Genomic DNA, 20,051 nt, shown 5'->3' with positions numbered 1-20,051 from the left:
TTTGTGCGAAATACTTAACAATGTAAAAGGGTATTAAAACCGTTATAGGTAAATGGATTTTAGTATAAGCTTTTTCATCTACTTGATAATTTACTTCCACTAAAATATTGCACAACAATGACTTTTGAACAATTTTACTAACAGCATCTACATAAGCTAGAACACTATCTTCGACAAAAACACAGTAATTTGCGTCCTTCTGGAATAATTCATACAAATTAGATTTATTGTTTTTTGTGTAAATAATTCCTTTCGTACATGCTGGTATGTACTTCCAAGCTGATGTTGATGTGGTGATGCAGATGCTGCTGTAGCCATTCATCATTTTCTTAATAATTTCTGTGTGAGCTAGTCTATAAATTTTATTATCACAATTTTGCAAACGACGTTCAATGTCTTCCTCTCCTTTCAGCGCAGACCTTCAAACCAAATCAGTCCAAGGTGCTTGGCCAATGTTTCACAGTAAGATCTATCCCCAACTAATATCAATATTTCTACTTGACATTTCACAGTATTGTTAAATTGACAGTTGTCTTCATGTCCTACCAGCTCAAAGTCCCCTGCTTTTTGACATGTTTTTCTCTTTCTCTTACGAGTGAGAGATGAATTGCAATTAGAATCATCATCATCTTCTAGATCAGCTGAGCTTGATGAATCGCTTATTGAACCTGGCTGTGTTGTATACATTATGTGTTGCTTTCCAATATTCTTATTTTTAATTTCTTCATAAGCAGTTACAGTAACTTTTGATTTAATGTTTGTTTTCTTGCTACAATTAGCCTCAAGTACAAGTTCTTTGAATAATGTGGGACACTGCTTCTTGAATAAAACTGGTGATAGATTCGTACACTTGTATTCCTCTGTGATTTTTTCAGATTTACTCATCAGTATGCTTATCAGATCAAGAGGATCTCTTTCCATTGTTATTATTATATTATCAACGTATGAAATAAATTCTTTTATTAATGTAACACACTTTAGTGATAAATTTGTACAATCGAAAAGTAGAAAGTAAATCCTTCGACGTATATCATCTTCTTTATCGAAATATTCTTCGTTATTTGTACATTCTTCAAGGAAAATGGCTCGAAAGTCTCCTAATAATAAGCAAAAATTAAAAATTACATTCAATTGCATTATTCAAATCATTATTCATTCAACAGTACAACATTCAGAGCAATAACAGAGTTTAGAACTAAGTCTGTTGCAGTATATTAATTTACTCTCTACTGAACAAAATTAAATGTATTTACCTAGAGCTAGAAATGAATATGTATATCCACCTGTAATATACCTAGATATTCCAGTTTCAGTAATTTCACTGCAGACATGTTCCGTGCTAAAAATTCGTTACAAGGTGTTATTAATGATAATGTAATTTGTTGACATTTTGTTAACATGATGTTTCGGTCTCGATTTTGAGTAAACGCATTAGAATGATTTATGCCTTCATATTATCAGGTTTGGTAATAAAATTTAATACTATTAATGACAAATCGATTCTATCTGACACTATCTGCTTTAAGATAAATGTAAATAAAACAAAGTTGTAACGCCTAAGCAAGCTTTTTATATGATTAGGTGTAACCTTAACCAGAGAAACCTTTCTGTAAACTTAAGACAAGTTTATCTAACTAAGTCCTTGTACGTGTGGCCCACAATAAGCAATTATCTGCTTAATTACGAAAGATATTTCATTACTAAGTAACAATACGCTGTACTGATGGTAGTTAGATTCAATTCATTTCGAACAAAGTACATAGGGGTTATATCCTTTGAATGGGTTCATTACTGGCGCTGTTATTGTGTCTCAATACATTCTTGACAACAAATTGTCAAAAACCTGCTCTTGAGAAATCAAAAGCGCGAAGAAAATTTTGTTTGAGGACCTGTATTGTCGACATATTGACAAATTTGTGCAGCAAAGTAATATTTCAAAGACAGAACAAAACAACGTTTAGATACATATTCATTTTTGCATTAGCATAATTATTACAGAATGTAAAAATTAATCCGTTTGCTTTTTTACAATTTAAATTATGTGCAAATTAAGGGTCTGATGTCTTGCTTTCAATTACTCAAAAGTGTTTGCCCGTCTCGGAATCACCATTTAAAATCTAACAAAACAATTCTGATAATGGTGGTGATCAACTTAATTAATTTTAAAACGTGTTTTACTGATTTACCAAAATTTAATATCTATTTCCATATTTTGTTTAGGTACCTACGTCTAGCACATTATTTAATTTTTACACTTACAAACTTTTACAAATCACTGCAGGATGATAAGACAGGAACTGCTATTTCAGAAAGGTTCAGGTCCAATTTAACACTTAAACAATTATCTCCGTATAAAGGAGAAGGTCATTGAACACTTCTCACATATAAATCAACTGTGCACGAGTCGTAAAAGTCGCAGTCTATTCCACACACGTTATTTTGGTGTAATTGATTTTTAAATAGACTGATTAGTGGGAAAACCTAAATCTAAGTAAAACCAGAGATAAAAATAGATCCGAGGGAAATGATCAAGACCAAACATCAGCGCACATTGAAAGAACTCTATCAAAGGCTTTTTTCGTTTGAGCTTTAAAGTTGGGATCTCTCAAGAATGCTCATTACCGTACACAATCTTCGACATTTTGTTGAAAATAAAAATAACTGGTAAGAAGCGTCCATATAGAGTTGCAAAGTTTTCCACTTTTACTAGTAGGGTATTTAAATCTCATTAAATTAAACAATGACCATTGTTGTACCTTCATTTACATGAACGTGTAATCCAGCTCATTGTGCAGCTATTAAATTTGCATGCAAAATTATTAGAGTGTTAGGGACGACTTAGCTTCTAAAACCTTCAATTGCACACCCACTTGTTTAAAATTTCCAAAAATCAGTTCGTTCTAGCGAAAATAATGTAAAAACTTCAATCTGAAATAACGTAGCTATATTTTAATGAAAACAAATTGCAATTTCTCTGAGATCTAATCTGAGAAAGCTTTTCATCAGAACCAAAGTTAAATTATGTTACATATTGTTGACAAGCGGTGGAAACACGCGAAACAACAATTCAGCAAATTACTAGATAATTGAACACGGAAAATGTTGTCACATATTTAATAAGATTTAAAAATAATGTAGTCTAGCAGCGAAACTTTGATTCTGCACCAAAGTGCACGTTTCAGTTTTGTGTAATTAACTTTGAAATTAATTCAACTCTAAAAACAGATTTGGCTTCTAGGTGCAACAAGATTAATGTTGATTTCATTTATTCTGTCATGTTCAATGCATAATGTTCCATTATGTGCGTCTCCTAATCCCATAACATCTGTTTTGCTCTATGAGCAAGGAAAACTCAAAGCTGTGCCATAACTGAGTTAAGCTCAGTAAATTAGAAATGTATTCGGCTTTTCGTGATTATCAGCCTGATATCACTCTGTACTGAGTTACTTTATTCCCAAAAAATTGGGTATCAGAATGCGCTGTATAAATTCTTGGGCAAACAATTTAAAAAATTCGACGGTTCTAAAAATTGACAGTCAATGTTTGCGCTAAAAATTATTCTTCTGCTCAACTAAAGCGTCGCAAGCTGCAGTGTTGTTTTATTGCTGTCGAATACAAAGCAAAATTTAACCTTTAATTAGTGTTACGAGAGCATATTTGGCCAAAGCAAACTTTAATTAACTTGTGGCAAAACGCAAATTACCGTGCTTTAAAAGATTTAATCAATACGAATCTACCCACCTTAATTTTATTAAAATGGAGTTTAATCTTGTTAATATGGACGAGCCTCGAAACCGTATTAAAAATTTATTAGAAAATTGAGTCGGCATAAGGAGTTATTCATCGTTAAAGGTAAATTTTAAAGCATTTCGTCGTTTAATTAATGCTAAATTAATCCAAGTTATGGCAGTTTTTAATAGAAACTGATTTCGTCGAGACTAATTTGAAAATACCAATGGAAAACTTAATTAGAACCGAAATTCGGAGACGAAAAAAGTTAATTAAGAATCGAGCTTTTATTCCCTTGCTTATGGAATATTAATATAATTCCCGTGTAAACGCTGCAAGTTTGCTACATTCCTTGCTATTTCACAATTACAAGTTGCAGCAGCTGCGAATAAGGCTCCTCGAGTGGGCACTTAATTCGCAAGTTTTTATTCAACAAGTTACTGGTAAATATAATTACACCGACTTTACATTACAGTGGAAATTAAATTATTTTGTTCTTATTTGAGCGCGTCAGCTTTCCGCTCAAAACTTTGATGACACTTTGCAGTAACCTTGTTAAGTAACACTTGAAAGCTTGGAATAACTTGCTAATCTCAAACAAATCACTTTATGATATCGCCAAAATGTTTGACGAAATTTTTAACAAGTTGGAAACTGCGCCAGTGCGACAGGTGGTTGCATTAGAGCTTTCGGAGCCGCTGCTGAAGGAAGCCCGCGCGGTACTATATGCATGAGCTTTCGAGCTTTCGGAAGTTGGCGTTCATGCATAAAGCGACTGCGCACTTACATCTCTATATCTCAATAAAAACCATAAAAAAACGTGTGTCATTGTAACACCACCCTCTGATTAATACATATTTAATGTAATACTTTCGTAAATGTCTCAGATGGAGACGATTTTTGTATTCTTTCAATCATAAGGTCGTCTGTTTTATTAGATTTAACCCGAAGTCATTATTGTCCAAAATTGCGCTTCACACGTCTCTTTTGGATTTAAATTAACCAATCACGCCTTGAATTGCTGTTGTAATTAACCAAGAGGAAGGAATTAGTACGATTAAAAAACCATGATTAAACAACCAACCGATTGTCTGAACTGTAGTTAAATCCTTTCTGTTTCACGTCCGAGTCCATTATCGATATTGTTTGATCATAAAGCACGCTCGAGGCTCCATTCTCTAATTTTCAAATACGTGTGATAAAATGAACGTTCTGTGTAATCGTTTAATGAATAGTGGTTACAAATTTTTGGTCGCGATCAGTTAAATTGACAAAATAACTATACATTATTGCACTTCTACCGAACGTGCTTTGAAAAGATAAAATTTATCTCTAATTATGGCTTGTTAACTATCGATTATGGACAAAAATGAGACTGTAATTGTGGCAAAGTCGCAACTGTTATCGTCGTACTACAACATACTTTTCCCGTTTTACTGCAGAGAGGTTTAATCATAAACCCACATTATTCCGCCATAAATGTAAAGGTGATGAACTTGGAAGTTCGTTGTAAAAATGTTTGCGAAGCTTCTATACATTGTATAGTAGGATAGAATAAAATCCCACTTGTCTTTCGTAGCACTAAAAATATAAACCTAAACATTAATTAAATTTTCCTGCTGTGTAATTATTTATGTGGAGAAACTGTCTCGGCCGACAAAGTCACTATAATAGGTCCCACCTCAGCTGTCCTATTCTGATAAACCCTTAAGCATTCAAAGGCAATTACACGGTTCGTAAGCCGGTAACCACATTATTTTTATTTAACCCTTTTATGGGTGGATTACTTGATTACAACATCCCCGATGTAAACACACATGAGTTGTTTTGGCTTGTGTGCAAGAAATTGATTTTAGCAAAGTGGGAACGTAATTTATTATTACAGAAACAAACAATGATCGCTATTTAAATGCACCAAAACTTTATGCGAACTCATAAAAAATACAGGATCAAATCCCCAAGAATAGAATTTTTCACTCGTGTCTTGTGCAAGTGTGCTGCGAGAAAATTTATTTCAGCGAATACTAATACCTTCATAAATTTTATCATTTATGTTGACATTTTGAAGCGAAATTATAAGAAAGGTTCGGATATTTTCAATTTATAATAGTATGCTCACAAATCGAGCAAACAGGGCTCTTGTAAAGCTTCTTTAACAGACTGTTTGACAAAGTTGTATCAATAAATACAATCGCAACAAAAGGCTTCATTGAATGATATCTTTATGACTTATTACAGATTTAATAAGCTTGATTTTGCATAATTTTCAGTAATTGGAATAATGCACGTGTGGAGAGCTAAAGCTCATTACCTTTACATAAACTTACAAATCTAACAAAACGTTCTAGACTAAAACACGCGAATGTACAAATTCACCATGTCTTTGAAGTATGGAGTGTTGTCAAAGCAGTTAACATCAAAGCTTAGCTCCGAAATACCGCTTATAAATCTGAAAGATAGCAGATTGGTTGCTCAAGGTAGACGTTATCACTGCACTATATAATAGTTTTGCATTAAAAATAGCACCACTTAAACAATTACAGGCACTCCACTTTAATATTTAATTACCCAGTGCTGTAAAACGTAACTGGCAATAAAATTGCATTTCGAAATTACATTCATACGTCCAATATCTCATTTTATTGTCTCGTCTGGCGACATCGGTAATGATTACCTTTGATTTTATGCCCTAAAAGTGCATTAAGGCTAGGTTAAAAGGAATCTCGAACTCGCTCTCGGGGTGTCGATCATAAAACTGTCGGCCCGACCGGCTTAGGGCGCTTAAAATTCTGTGGTTAAGCTGATGTCACAACAAAGAATGTATTTGTGATTTACAACATTACCTACATTGGTCTTACTTGATATTTGTATGCCCAAAGAAGATGTTCCCAATTTGAACAGTTTTATTTTAAATTTGAAGTGTTTATTTAATGAAAAAGAAAAAACGTTCTAAAATACTGGTAAATCACGATAAAAAGAAACTAATTCAAGGCGTTCTCTGGATTGTCAATTTTTCGGATTACTCAATTAGTTTAATAAATATAATTTTAATTTAAGATTCGATTAACATATCGTCGAATTAAAAGATTTGACTGTAGTTAGGAACGTAGGTGTTATGTAATGAAACATGCGTAAAAAAAAATCATATATTTTCAAAAAAAAATCTAAATACTTTTTTAACTAACAGAAATTTCTATATTTCTATCTTCCATTGCCTTTGGATCTAGCCATTTTGTAAAATGTCACTAAGCACAAACTCCACACAATAGCACAGCGAACTGTTAAACAGTAATTAAAAATTACCATAGTTTTGCACGTCTTATATTAGCAGAAGCTTCCTCCTATCACTTTAGGGAGATTACAATGTAGGGGGTTGGTGTTTTCTCTTTTAAATAGCAATAAGTATACTTTCCCAAGAATGTAAATTTTATAAAAACGAATAACATATAATAACGAATAACACTCTAAATACCTATGGTCACTGGTAGAGTAGACAATTAACAAAAAATCTTTAGGTCAAAGAACTCAATTATGCAATTGCCATTCATCTTTTTTTACTTAATTTTAATTTTATTTTTTAATTACTAAAAAGTGTACTGTCAAAAACAACAAGTAGAAATATCAGTTGTTATTTACAAAAATAAAAAATTACGTTATAATTCAAAAACCAATTACGTTATTAATGTTGCTATACTGTCATAATCATAATATATATACCATGCACACAGCTGAGTCCTTTGAAAACTAAAACATTCCTTTTCAGCATATTATTTGTTATATTTAAAAAAAAAACAAAGTGTAAATTAGGTTTTTATTAAGAATAACAGTGTACACTGGCGAGCACTTTTGACATTTCACCGACATAATCGTGGGCAATACTACTCTATCCTTTTTGACAATGAAATGACAAAAGTGTCCAAAATTTTTTGCTCGCTATTGTAGGTATCATTTTTTGACGAAAAAAAGTCGTGCGAATTTTTTTAATTCTATAATTATTATCATTATTATCAATTTTTACATTGAAATTTGTACAGAACACAATAGCTCCAAAGCGTTATAGTTTAGGAAATAGTCACGCAATACGAGTTTACTGTTTTAAATTAAAGTTAGTAAACAAAGCCTAAAGTTAGTTAGGGTTTTGTTAGGTGCTTCTAGAAGTGACTTTTGATTTTTGAAAAAGAAAAACCAAAACCAATTAAATTTACGTTAACAATTTCTGGGTAATAGAAAATTAGCCTGGTGTGTGTTCACAAATAAAGTGCTTTCTAAATACCAGCCTTAGATAAAGAAATTATTAGATAAACAAGTTACCTATTGTAATACCAATTATAAATAACGTGAAACCCTTAAATTATTATTAAGCGGATAATCCCTTTTCTGGTTACATGGTTTAACTTTCTCTGGGTTGGTTGTTAATCTCGACCAAATTCCTTTTTCAACGGAAACAAAAGTCATTATTGTTTCGATGAATAAGACTAACAAGAAAGTGAGATGTGACAAATCTAATCATTTTTAGCACACCCTCCGGTCCCATTGTAAATCTTTCTGCGGATTTGTCTAGTCAACTGCTATAAATCATCGCCCAAGGAATTTTGTGCTTCCAATGAATTAAAATTTTCGCGATATTAAGCTTATTTTTAATAACAGAAAAAAATTAAAAATACCAAGGTGTTTAAAATAAAAATCTCTATCGATTGGCCGGAGAGTTTTTTCATTTTGAAGTCTTGGTGTCTTAATACGTGTATTATTTCGAAATCGTGTTTATTTAAATAGCCATAATTTATTGAGCACTAGATTTTTTTAAATTTTCTAATGGCCATTTTGTAAATATCATTTCTAAGATACATTGAGTTTTGAAACGATGTTGATATCTTTTCAAATAACTTAATTACAGCCACAATTCTTTTACATTGAAAACGCCATAAGACGAATACGTTTAACCTAGCCTTTTAAAACTTTTCATACTCCTAAATCAATAGAGAGAAATTTCAGTTTTTACAGCTGCGTGTTTTCATTGTGGTGCTAAATCTTTCTGAAATATATTTTCCCCTTATAATACGTAATCTCAACACAATTTTTTACTGCGGGAAGAAAAACAGGAGAGGTTTTATGAGGGAAAAATCCAAAGCCATTAAGATAATTAATCAAGCAAGTCAGGTGAGCTTTTATTAGAGCAAAATTCCAGATCGATCGTATCGATTAATCGTCAGACGTCTTGCATTTTTGCATAGAACCAATTTTAATAAAATAGATGTGAAAAATACCGTTTCAGTTTTCCACACTTACTTGGTCAAAATATTTTAATTTTAGCTAGGGAGGACAGCAACTAAGAGGAGAAAATTAACGCAATTTGCTTACTCTGGCCAATGTTTTGATTGATTGCATAATGGTTGCACTCTGATTGCAATACCCAATTTTTAATTAAATTAGCCCAACCAGCATCATTTATCTCAATCGCTTATCATTTATATGATTTTTGTGTAAAGAAAGCCAACTGTTTGTTATTATGACAAATTAATCTGTACGTAGAGCAGAACCACTTATTTCTGTCACTGTTATGATTGATTAAAATTAACCCTTTAAAGCACACATTTCCAGAAAGTGAGGTATGAACATTTTTAATAGCATTTTTCTTTAGTTGTTAGATAGCAAAAAACAGTGCTTGCCAAAAAAAATTTTTTTTTCAAAATTTTGAATTTTTTTGAGGGGTGGTTTACCGTAAAAACCACTATGCAACGAAAAGGAAATTAATTAATTAGCAAAAAATCTAAATATTATTTATTTTGTATGAAATCCAAGAAAACAGTTCCTGTTATCAGAGAGGCATAGGGCAACTTTGCATACGGAGCAAGCCCATTTTGTCCTATGAACTTCTGCTACTGTGGAACAATGTCCACATCTTCGAGATGTTGTTCTGACAGGCAAATGTTCCGACTTGTTGTATCTTACTTCTTGTGAGACGTAAGTTTTAAAATGGTGAACAGGGGTTGATGATTTACGTCCAACTTTTTCTCTCTGTGGAATGCCGATAAGAGATATTGCAATAGCAAGGCGCAATTGCTTGAGTGTAAGCTTTTTTCCTTCCGTAAGTTGTGAGTAGATGATAAATGTATTTACCACCGTCGTGTCCAACATGTGGAAAAATATACGGTGCCACCATTTGCGCGACTTTCTATCAATACAATATATTGTTTTTAACATGTCTGCTTTGTCCACACAACCCATGTGTTTGTTGTAGTCCTGAACAACTGCTGGACAAGCGATTTGTTTCGTTGAACCGTCGTGTTCTTTTCTCCTCACTGAAGTTTCTGTCAATGGACTGTGCATGTTTGAAAGAAAATGTATTCCTTTTCTGTCTTTCCATTTTGTAGCCGTTATACCAGTACGTGTTGATCTCCAAGCAAAATTGCCACGAATCATTTCTTTGTCAGTTGGAAAATCTTTTGGAAAATTCTTTCTATTTGGTCTGGTAGTAGCAGCTGCATTGATTTTATTTTGTTGGAGATAAATAAGTAGTTCTACTGAACTGAAAAAATTATCGAAATATACTGAGTAATTTTTGCCAACTAAGTCTATTGTCAATTCTTTGACTACTCGAAGTCCAAGATTTTTTTCTACGATATCTTTTCTTTTTCCTTCGTAAATTTGAAATTGTACAACGTAACCATAACTATCTGCACGTACCCACACCTTATAACCTCGCTTAGTGGGTTTATCGGGCATATATTGTTTGAGACAGCTTCTGCCCTTGAACGGAATCATCGATTCATCTATTGCCTGAAATTCACTTGGAGCGTAGCAGGTTTTGTACGTCTCTGTTAACTTTTCTAACAGGGGTCTGACTTTGTATAATTTATCGTAATTTGGAGAGTCTCTGGTTGGCATTTTAGAATTGTCATTTATATGCAAGTTTGAAAGAAGCCAACCAAATCTGTTCACAGACATAGTAGATGCTATGTAAGAATCTCTAAGTTCCAATGACGACGACCAGTAATCCCGATAAGAGGGTAATTTTTTTATTCCCATAAGGATATTAACTCCTAAGAACTTTTTTATTTCTTCCTTGTTTGTAGGATTAGTAATTATGCCACCATTATTCTGCGTGTTATAAAGATTAGTTTCATAAACCAGTGTATCTATAAGTTCCTCAGTAAATAGTGACAGAAATACATCAATAGGTTCTTCTGCTTCTATGTTTGGACCTGTATGTTCCCTAAACTCATTTTTTCTTGCTATGTTTGGATAATCATCAGACCAAGTAATTCCTTTCCTGTAAAGTCTAACAGCAATGGGAGTATCGTCGTCAGAAACGTCGTGATCATCATTCTGAGACTGGTTGTCATCATTTTCTTCAATGCCATTAATGTCTAATCAGTAATCATCATTTGGCTTAGTATACAAAAAATCAGAGCAATATAAACTCACCTGGAACATGTTCTTCTGGTTGCAAAATGTTATCTACACGCTGTAATACATTGTCTGTACCAATTACATACGTGCCTTCAATATCTTCATCCACGTCATCTTCTTCTTCATCAATAGACTCTGGGTCGGATGGTATTTCATCTAGAACGTCAACAAGTCTTTGAAGACGAGCTTGCTCTTCCTCAAAGAAAGGCATTACTCATGTCTGTAAAAAATAAAACATTTACTGCATAGTGGTATCACTGTACAACCACCTGCATATTACTATTTACCTCAAAATGTAAACAAAAATTGAACATGCGCCTGTCGTTACAACAAGTAAAATATTTATAGCAACAATTTACAGAATTTACTTACCCTTATTTAACTGTGAATAAACGATAATAATAATAAAATGAGTCACTATCACGACACTGATACAGCAGGAGCAAGTCCCAATACAAACATCGACACAACTTTAATTTCGAGGTTGAAAAAAGTATAAGTTAGGCAATTTCTAAAACAGGCATCTTAGTACGCATGCCTTATGTGGTTTCAGCGAGATACCAGAATGCTGAATAGGAGTAAAATAAATTTAAAAAGGTGGTTTTACTGAGTAACCACTGTGCTTCAAAGGGTTAAGCCGTGCAAATAAAATATGGAAAACACAATTAATTCTAGAAAGTTGATTTAGTTATATTATTATCGGAGTATCTAAAAATACTGAGCACTTAATCCAGGAATAAATTGCGATTTTATTTTTACAGCATTTTTTAAATAAAAACTGCGTGTTTACTTTGCTCATTTTGTTTACCAAAACTCGACTACAATTACAGCTGTACCTATTCAAACTGAAACAATATTTTAACAATGAATGTTAGTAGGATGGCTATAAAACGAATATGACACAGATTTTGTTTATAACGAGCATCTGGATAACTTACCTATCGCCACAAGAAAAATATAGTTTTGAAATTCGGAGTAAATATTTAAAAATTCAAATGAAATTAGAATGCATTTGGTAAATATTTAAGTAACGTTCATTCAAGTTTTATGCCGCGTTTAAACCTGTCTTTAGGGCCAGGAACATTTTTCCTCCTTTTACGGTTTCATTTAAAAGCAATTAACCGCTTTTTCGCTCTAACAATGCCATTTAAGGTACCCTAGAGTTGGTAATCATCCCAAAGCATCGATTTTACATAATTATAGATGGAACGGCTCCACTGTTGGAACTTCTGGCCATGATTACATCACGTTCATAAACTATGTAATCTGCTAATTAAAGAAAATCTGAGAGAAAGTCGCATTTTCCTAAAGTTATTCAAGGGAGGTATCTGTAGCTTGCAGGATCAGTTTAACTTCCAACAAATTGTAAAGGGTTTGCGCTAAGAAGTGACGCAGAGATGGATTTCACTGGCCACATCAATCTCCTTCAAGGAAGATCCACGAAACTGTGTAAAGCATAACAGAGAAGATGCATCAGAATTTTTAAAACTCCTTAAAAATAAACGCGATCCCTGGCTTGATTGATACGCAAATATTTAATCGATTTAATTTCATTCAGACAAATATTTCAGAAACGTTTTTATTCTCCCTATACTGACTCAGTGAATTTAATTAGTGTCCATTCAAATATCATATAATTAATGCCCAATGAATCTAATTTATGTAATTACTTCAAAGTAACATTCAATAAACAGTCTGCAACAGCAACATCAAAAACAATGGTTCATTCAAATTCAGCGATTTTATTACACCTGTTGATTTAATATAATATTTACCGCGAATAAAGTATTTAAAGTTGTAACTGAAATTGCTTTAGGTTTTCTTAAAATAAAAGCAATACATAATAAATAACCGTATTTATTTGGTTTTAGTATGCCACTAGTTAATTAATTTACTACTAAACTTATAGAAAAATTTATTTTACACCCAAGCTTGTACCAAACTTGAATCTGTTAACAAATAAAAAATGGTTTGTATCAATGCTATTTGCTTTTGCCGTCACTTTCCTCCAGAAATAACAAGTCAAGCAATAAATCGAAGAAATGTATATTTTGCAGCTATAAACTCTTTAAATCAACATAAGATCGTTTTTACGACTTGAAGATTTCTGCACGCACAATGTAAGATTTAACAAACCGTTGCAGGACAAAATTTAACAAAATTCTTATTTCCTCAAGCATTATTTAAATACTATATCTAACAATTGGTTTGTGCCACAACAGCAATTAATTAAAGTATTAAGAGTGAGATATGTGGAATTTTTTTGTTACAATAAAGGTGCAAGAAGAGCCCACACTACGTTTTGGTTGAATTTAACCAACTCACCTATTACTATTAAATTAGAGGCTTCTTATTTCAAATACAAATAACTCAGCATCACGGACGCACATCAGACCACACCGTTCCTCAAACAAAACTGAAGGAAATTCATTTAAGTTTCAGTTATTAATAGCTTTCCTGTTTGCAACAAATTTTATTCATTTTCCCACATAAAATAAGTTCATTCGAACATCAACAGCTTTATTAATTACAGTTTATAGTACACATAAATTTACAATACTACAATACTTTTCGTCTGTTTGTACATTTTTAATGCTTAAGCTAGTTCTAACATAATATTTCATAAAATGCTTAAACAGTTTCAGACACTGGTAAAGCTTGTAACAATAAATAAAAACTTGACTAACGTCCGGACTAAAATTGCTAAAATTTAATTATAAAAACACACATTAGTCCACAATAACTTACGTATCTACAATTCGTCATAATCACACAAATCACACGTAATTACTTTTCAAGAATTATTAGCTGGGATTCACTAAATTGTGATTAATACCTATCGTTTTCTTCCACCTAATACTGCGATAAGTACAGGGATAAAATCGTCTCAGTTCACTTCTCCACAAAGTAAATGTATTACTCTGCAGTTACTAAAAATGAGTTAGTAGGTGAAACAAAATTTAAATTACGAAACTTACCCCAACTTTAAGTAAAAAACACATTAGAGCTAATTATCTTGTACGAACAGACACAAGCTGATGGAAATCTGTACCTATCAGCGTACGGTCTTCCATTTTCATCAGCCGTCAGTAACAATTTTTCGACGAACTTTTGTCGACACCTTGTTTTTAACTTTCTCACCTTCTCGTAAAATTTGCACATTTGATTTTTTCTAAAACACGTACTAAAGTCCGTCCTTATTCACAATAAAATTTAAAAAGCTTACATCACGCAGACCTCTACGGACACTCCTTGTTTGTATCCATCGAAGTTGTAGATAAATTTCAGATTATTTTTTATATTATATGCCGCTTTTGGGTATATAATACTTTTGTGTGATGCACAAATACAGGAAGTGTCTTGGTTCCTACTCATAATGGGCTCTATTACTGCCATACTCTGAAAGTACCGAGAAAACTCCTTTTCGCGGCTTTTTAATATTTTGGAAAATAGTTCTTTAGGGTAGCGGTCCAAGTGTTCACAGTACGTGTGATTTTGGCAGTTGGGGACCACCGTCTCGTACAAAAAATCACCCCCAATTTCACTCGAATCCGGAAAGGTCAAACCCTTGCGATCATCTAAAACTACGAATTTACTACTTCTTTCCTCATTAAAACCAGTTTAAAATTACACAATTAGAAGACGAATGAGAGAAAAAATTAGAGTGTCTTCATTAAAAAACTTTGTGTTATTCTGTTATATTCTCTGAGATTAGTTTACACTGATTAACGCTTGCTAAACTTACCCATCTTGGCTGGATTAAATGACATGGCTTGAATGCCCAACTAAAAATCAATTTATTAATCAAACTTGTAACAGCTTAATCACACAGCGCTTCACAAGATATATTCCTACCTCTTTGAAAACGGCAAAAACCAACACAAAAACCCACATTTCTTCCACTGCCACTGAAGGTTGTGTACTGTCTTCTGAACAGGTACATCTGACACTAACAGCAAAGGATTAAGAGTTAATGATACTTACCGTCCACCACCTTGACCATCATTTTCACTAACAGCAGGAGACCGGCTCCGAAGGGTATTCGACTACGAAATTCTTTCACAAGAATTTACAGGTCGCCGTGACATCAAAACTCATGTTTACTTTTATTTCATTAGAAAAGGTGGAAAAAAAAACGAATGTATAGAATCAAAGTTTTATTGTACCGGGAAATGGTATAACATTTCAGCTTCAAAGACACGTCTATTGATCGCAATTTAAGGAAAATTAGTTGTCAGCAAACTCTCCTAAACTCGGTTAAAATTAATAATTGGTTCGTATGCACAGACACAGGCGGAAGGAAACCAGAATAAATCCCACACAGGTTTTCCGTATTCATCGGCAACCAACAGCAACATATCGCTGTACTTTTGCATACACTTCGTCCTAACTTCCCGCGGCGTTCCCTGGAATGATCTGCAAGCTGTTTCAGCTCTAATAAGAAAGTAGAAATCGTAATCACTTCATGCACTTACACACATTCTTCTGTCCTTACGCCTTGCTTGTAGTTATCAAAATTGTAAACATATTTCCACTCGTTTCTGACGTTTTGCGCCACTTTGGGATATTGCGTTTGGACGTGAGAATTGCAGATGTAATATTCAGTTACTCCGTACAATCGATTTTTGATAGATTCTTCCTCGGCGGTGCTTTGCGGCATGAAATAATCTTCCCCGTATGTGGTGTTTTCTAATATTACGCTAAATTTATTTTTGGGGTAATGTCCGACGTCCTCACAAAATGTTTTGTTACCGCTACACTTTGGAGCAATGAAAGTTTCATGCTCTTCTAGCGAGTTCGGAAAAACGATGTGATTGTTTCCTGCCATAAAAAATAATTAAATTTTCATTTTCAAGGCGATAAATCTTACTCTGCCAGGCTGGACTTGCTTGAATACTGACTAAAAAAACTATAAGAAAATCCAGAAAAAGAGAAAAGAAATAACTAACCACTTCCATAGTCATAAAATAAACACAGACGAAAACACACTTCACCCACATTCGACGTTTGCAGCCACGAAGAATAATGTTGAATAGAATCGTAAATAAGTGATTAGGAAAGTTGAAAGGGTTTAGGGTTTCGGCCAAAGGTGGGGAGAAGGGTTCGTTCATTGGTTGTGGTTTGCTTCTGTATGATTTTATTCAATAAATAATCCCGCTGCCGTTTTTACAATAAAAAGTTCAATCACATAACTTATATCACATTCTTTATTTTATTTTCCTTTCCCTTTCGACCTTAAGGAAACATCGTCGGCGCCAAATCGGGACAAAAAACTCAGATCCTTCCTGTAAGAGCAGCAGCAGGCTGACGGTAACTGGAATGTGTCCGGGACGGGATCCCCATTTTCAGATAAAGACATCATCCTCCGCAACATGTATTTTTGCTTGCAGCTGGTTATGTAGCCGTTCGCCCTGTCGCCGATGAGGTCACAAGCCGCCCCTTCCCCGCAACACTCTGTCACCGACACAGAAATCAACTTTCAACCCTTTACTTTCGGCAAATTTCCGTCCTAATCCCTTGAATGTATCCGTCTTCCTCTTGATTGATTATGACCTTCCACTTGTTGTTTTTGTTGATGCCAACTCGGGGGAAAATCGTTTTGGATATGCTCGTGCAGATGAACGCCTCGAAGTCGCCGTTTCTGTTGGTGATGCTGTAGCGCTCATCGAGGGGTTCGTCCTTGCCGAATAAATCAGTATGCACCCGCTTGCGCTTAAGCACGTTTTTCACGTGGTTGTAAGGATAAGAATCAAAGTCCTCACAAAAAGTGTTGCCTTCGGCACACTTAGGAGGACCGTCGATTTTCGGAACATCATTGAAAATCACTTGGTACGTGTCGGGAAATATTATGTCCTGGTCGCCGAACTCCCCGCCCAGCAAATCCCCTGAAAGCGACCAATTAGTTTTCTAACAAATTTCAAGCAAAAAATAAGGACAAATAAACACACTTGTTTAAGTGTGGACGATAGGTCAAGGTTACGTGTTTTATGTAAAGACATAAACAAAAACAAACAGTGGCGTTTCAATCAAAATTTCATTTTTTCGTGTTTGTTTCCTGTTCCCAAAACCACTCTCTGAATTTATGCCATTTTGAAATTAACCTTGGACTAGGTTTATAAATCTGCGCTAAGTAGACGAAGATTGATTCGTACCTCGGAACAAAATCCTGGTTTTAGTTTTATTCTTGTCATCTTTTAACGCCTCGCCGGTTAGATGTTTAATAAAAGTGATAGCGCTATCATTAATCCCTTCAGTCACTTTGGAGATGGCTTCAAGCGACTCTTTAAATTGAGGTCGCGTCTCTGCAATATACACCTACAACAATTGCAGTGATTAAAGTATTAAGTAAAGTAATCATCAGTAGAATGGAACAGCGGTTTGTTTAAACATTTTCATGGTTATTCACATAAACTCGATCGACAGGTTTGTTTTTTTCTAAAAGCAATTTCCGACTTTGTTCCTCGAATCGGTTTCAAATACTTTCGCGCAATTAGACAAAGTGTACTCACCGTTACCGCAAGCACCACTAAAATAAAAAAGACGTAGCAATTTTTCACCATCGTCTTCCACAATTAGCCGCTGAAGACGCATTTACAGTTACTTGCACTAGTTTGCAAAGATTGTTCGTTGCGCTCAAATCCTTATGAAATTCCGAGTCCCCATTTAAGCCAGTTGTAAACACAAACTGATACATTGCTAGTTACAATTTTCGAATAACAAACTACACTACACTTGATAATGACTGTAGCCGCAATAAATTATAGCAAGTAACACATTAGCCGCAAGGTTTAGTCATCATATCGTAAATGAAAGTTCGATCAAACTCGTTCTCGTTTTATTTATAGAGTGCCACTAAATCTACAAATTATTTTCAAATACTGTGCTCCCGCCAAAGCGCAACACAAACTGTTTGAAACTAGTTTCGTTTCTGTGTTTATAGGTATAAACGCTTCATGTGTGGAAATTTACATAATTTACTGGCCAGCAATTAGACTCCGGTACGCGTCCGTGAAAGTCTTTAAATACACAGATACATCTTCACTTCTGAGTGATTTCACTCGATGGCCGTCAACCATGACCGGGGAATTACCAAATTTTTGCGCACTTGACTCACTTCACTGTGGCAAAAAATACATTAACAACAAATAGCTTTTTTTTTTAAATTAAATGAGATTTCAACAAATAATACCATAAATATTAAATAGGTACATTGGTTTAATAGATATACATAATTTAACTTGTAGATAACTCTTTATTTGAATGTGTAATCGGTATTGCATAAGTCAGTGGCCACATTTGGAAAATACATTTTTAGGCTTATTTAATTTTCCTACATTTCGTATCGTTAATAATAAAGAACTCCTCCAAATAAATTAAAACTGGAAATAATTACAAAAAGTTACAATTTAAGTTATTACGACTGAAATAAACATCAAAATCAGAAAAGTTCTGCGAGTTATGCTAATGACAGATGAATTTAATCTGTGCAAAAAAAATAATTTTCTGCAATCCTACACAAGAAGTACGAGTAAAAGACCTAAAGTCTACAGCGTGTCTTAATTTTCATTTTTTCTGCAGCTGCATGTACTTAAAATGATTGCGATACTGTTATTAATATTAATTTAACATTTGCAACAAATAGACAATTAACTAAATGCGCCACTTAATTTAAATGTATTGAGAAGGTGATTGGAGTCAAACTTTTCGAAAGTCTTTCTTAAAAGTTGTGTGCATGTATTACAAGGGTAACTTTAGACGCTAATTACAATGCTGTTATGACAAAATTATAAGCAACACGCGAGTCCGCATATAATTAATTATTCTTCTTAGTCAATCACGTGAAATAAGGTAAAAAGAAGGGAAGATGGAGTGATGTAGTATTCATTAAATGTTAATTAAAGAGGAAGAAAACTTAACTCATTACTCATCGGCAATCTTAAATCGCAGCACCCGTCTAAAGTTCCCCGTGCCTGATGGTTATACAACAAAGTGGGAAATACGCCGTACAAAAAAGAAAAATACAATCATGTGAAAAGTTCCAATACTTCCGATAAGTTTATTCTTTCCCCTAGGGCGAAAATATGAATTATCTGCAAAGTTTTCCCTTTGATTTTTAAACTTGAAACTTTGATCTGTTTCGTTAAATTCCATTATTTGTATGCAAATACGTTTGGCCAAAAGTTGTGGGAAATAACGTCAATACTTATTGTACTAAAATCCGTTTTGGTAAAAAAATGTGGAAAATTTAAATTATTTTCTTTTCTTCGGCGACGATGTTCTAGTTGATGGACGAATGTTAGCCAAGCCGTGAAGAACAGGTGAATGAAATGGATTTCCCAAATCGATCGGAAGTTAATTGACACTTTCTTTCCAAAAACGAAATCAAGAGAAACAGCAAATAAAAAGCGTAGCAACAATAAATGAATACATCATAATACGTAATTTATAATAATTAGGCGTCAAGTTCCTGAAGTTGGAAATTAACTGATCAGCTCCTGAAAAGCTTCATGATGTTCAACACTTTACGTTTCACGTAAACCAACAATTAATCACAACTTTCTTTCTCCATTTGCTGAAATGAATCATAAATTATTAATGAGGATCGTCGTCACAAACGTAGTTAGGAAATTTTTAATTACTTCCGCCAGTGAAGTATTTAGCGGGAAACACAGTGATACAGTGGCTTCCGGCCGACTGTCCTGCGTCTGGAAAAAGGACGAAATGTTGGCGGGACACGTCCTGCACTATGCAGGTCTACCAGCAGTCTCTTTCCCACAACATTACCGTTTGACTTGGTGTCCTTGTCGATTTACAACAAATTTTAATGTACTCTCGAACAGCGGTAGTGTTGAATGTTGTGGTCGGTCAGACGCTCCGCTCCGGTTAAAACAGACGTTGGGTCTCTTTAGCCG

General features: G+C 33.9%; 2 protein-coding genes across 11 annotated transcripts; both read right to left on the bottom strand.

Moving 5' to 3' along the window:
* Positions 1 to 1,082: 1,082 nt before the first annotated feature.
* Positions 1,083 to 18,322, bottom strand: LOC135265449 (uncharacterized). 9 transcript variants are annotated; one of them, XM_064354959.1, is made up of 10 exons: positions 17,649 to 18,300; positions 17,292 to 17,454; positions 16,089 to 17,024; positions 16,010 to 16,039; positions 15,615 to 15,960; positions 14,995 to 15,573; positions 14,885 to 14,924; positions 14,366 to 14,717; positions 14,118 to 14,311; positions 13,643 to 14,069 (listed from the first exon to the last, which is right to left on the bottom strand). In XM_064354959.1, exons 6-9 carry the CDS (start codon positions 15,031 to 15,033, stop codon positions 14,125 to 14,127), a joined length of 618 nt encoding a protein of 205 aa, XP_064211029.1. In that variant the 5' UTR covers positions 15,034 to 15,573; positions 15,615 to 15,960; positions 16,010 to 16,039; positions 16,089 to 17,024; positions 17,292 to 17,454; positions 17,649 to 18,300; the 3' UTR covers positions 13,643 to 14,069; positions 14,118 to 14,124. The 9 variants fall into 9 exon arrangements, 4 of the variants coding, with proteins under 4 accessions (XP_064211029.1, XP_064211027.1, XP_064211028.1 ...); XR_010333110.1 differs by adding an exon at positions 1,083 to 1,097 and having other exon boundaries at positions 13,465 to 13,842; positions 13,896 to 14,069; positions 14,366 to 15,573; positions 16,010 to 17,024; positions 17,649 to 18,319; XR_010333111.1 differs by adding an exon at positions 1,083 to 1,097 and having other exon boundaries at positions 13,465 to 14,069; positions 14,771 to 15,573; positions 16,010 to 17,024; positions 17,649 to 18,319.
* Positions 9,493 to 11,771, bottom strand: LOC135265445 (piggyBac transposable element-derived protein 4-like). Of its 2 annotated transcripts, XM_064354948.1 has the most exons (3): positions 11,512 to 11,771; positions 11,155 to 11,359; positions 9,493 to 11,096 (listed from the first exon to the last, which is right to left on the bottom strand). In XM_064354948.1, the coding sequence occupies exons 2-3, from the start codon at positions 11,348 to 11,350 to the stop codon at positions 9,508 to 9,510; spliced, it is 1,785 nt and encodes a 594-aa protein (XP_064211018.1). In that variant the 5' UTR covers positions 11,351 to 11,359; positions 11,512 to 11,771; the 3' UTR covers positions 9,493 to 9,507. The 2 variants fall into 2 exon arrangements, with proteins under 2 accessions (XP_064211018.1, XP_064211017.1); XM_064354947.1 differs by having other exon boundaries at positions 11,155 to 11,771.
* Positions 18,323 to 20,051: the final 1,729 nt, after the last annotated feature.

Source organism: Tribolium castaneum, chromosome 2 (assembly GCF_031307605.1).
Source record: "Tribolium castaneum strain GA2 chromosome 2, icTriCast1.1, whole genome shotgun sequence".
Taxonomy (NCBI): domain Eukaryota; kingdom Metazoa; phylum Arthropoda; class Insecta; order Coleoptera; family Tenebrionidae; genus Tribolium; species Tribolium castaneum.
This window is presented reverse-complemented; position numbering and strand designations above follow the sequence as displayed.

Bases quoted from the DNA above. Each gene is read 5' to 3' on its own strand.
- LOC135265449 (XM_064354957.1), bottom strand. From the start codon at position 15,033: ATGTGGGTTTTTGTGTTGGTTTTTGCCGTTTTCAAAGAG. The intron at 14,925-14,994 runs GTAGGAATATAT...ATTGATTTTTAG, and splicing joins TTTTTGCCGTTTTCAAAGAG to TTGGGCATTCAAGCCATGTC. The intron at 14,312-14,365 runs GTAAGCTTTTTA...TACGTGTTTTAG, and splicing joins TCCGTAGAGGTCTGCGTGAT to AAAAAATCAAATGTGCAAAT.
- LOC135265445 (XM_064354947.1), bottom strand. From the start codon at position 11,350: ATGCCTTTCTTTGAGGAAGAGCAAGCTCGTCTTCAAAGACTTGTTGAC. The intron at 11,097-11,154 runs GTGAGTTTATAT...ATTACTGATTAG, and splicing joins ACCAGAAGAACATGTTCCAG to ACATTAATGGCATTGAAGAA.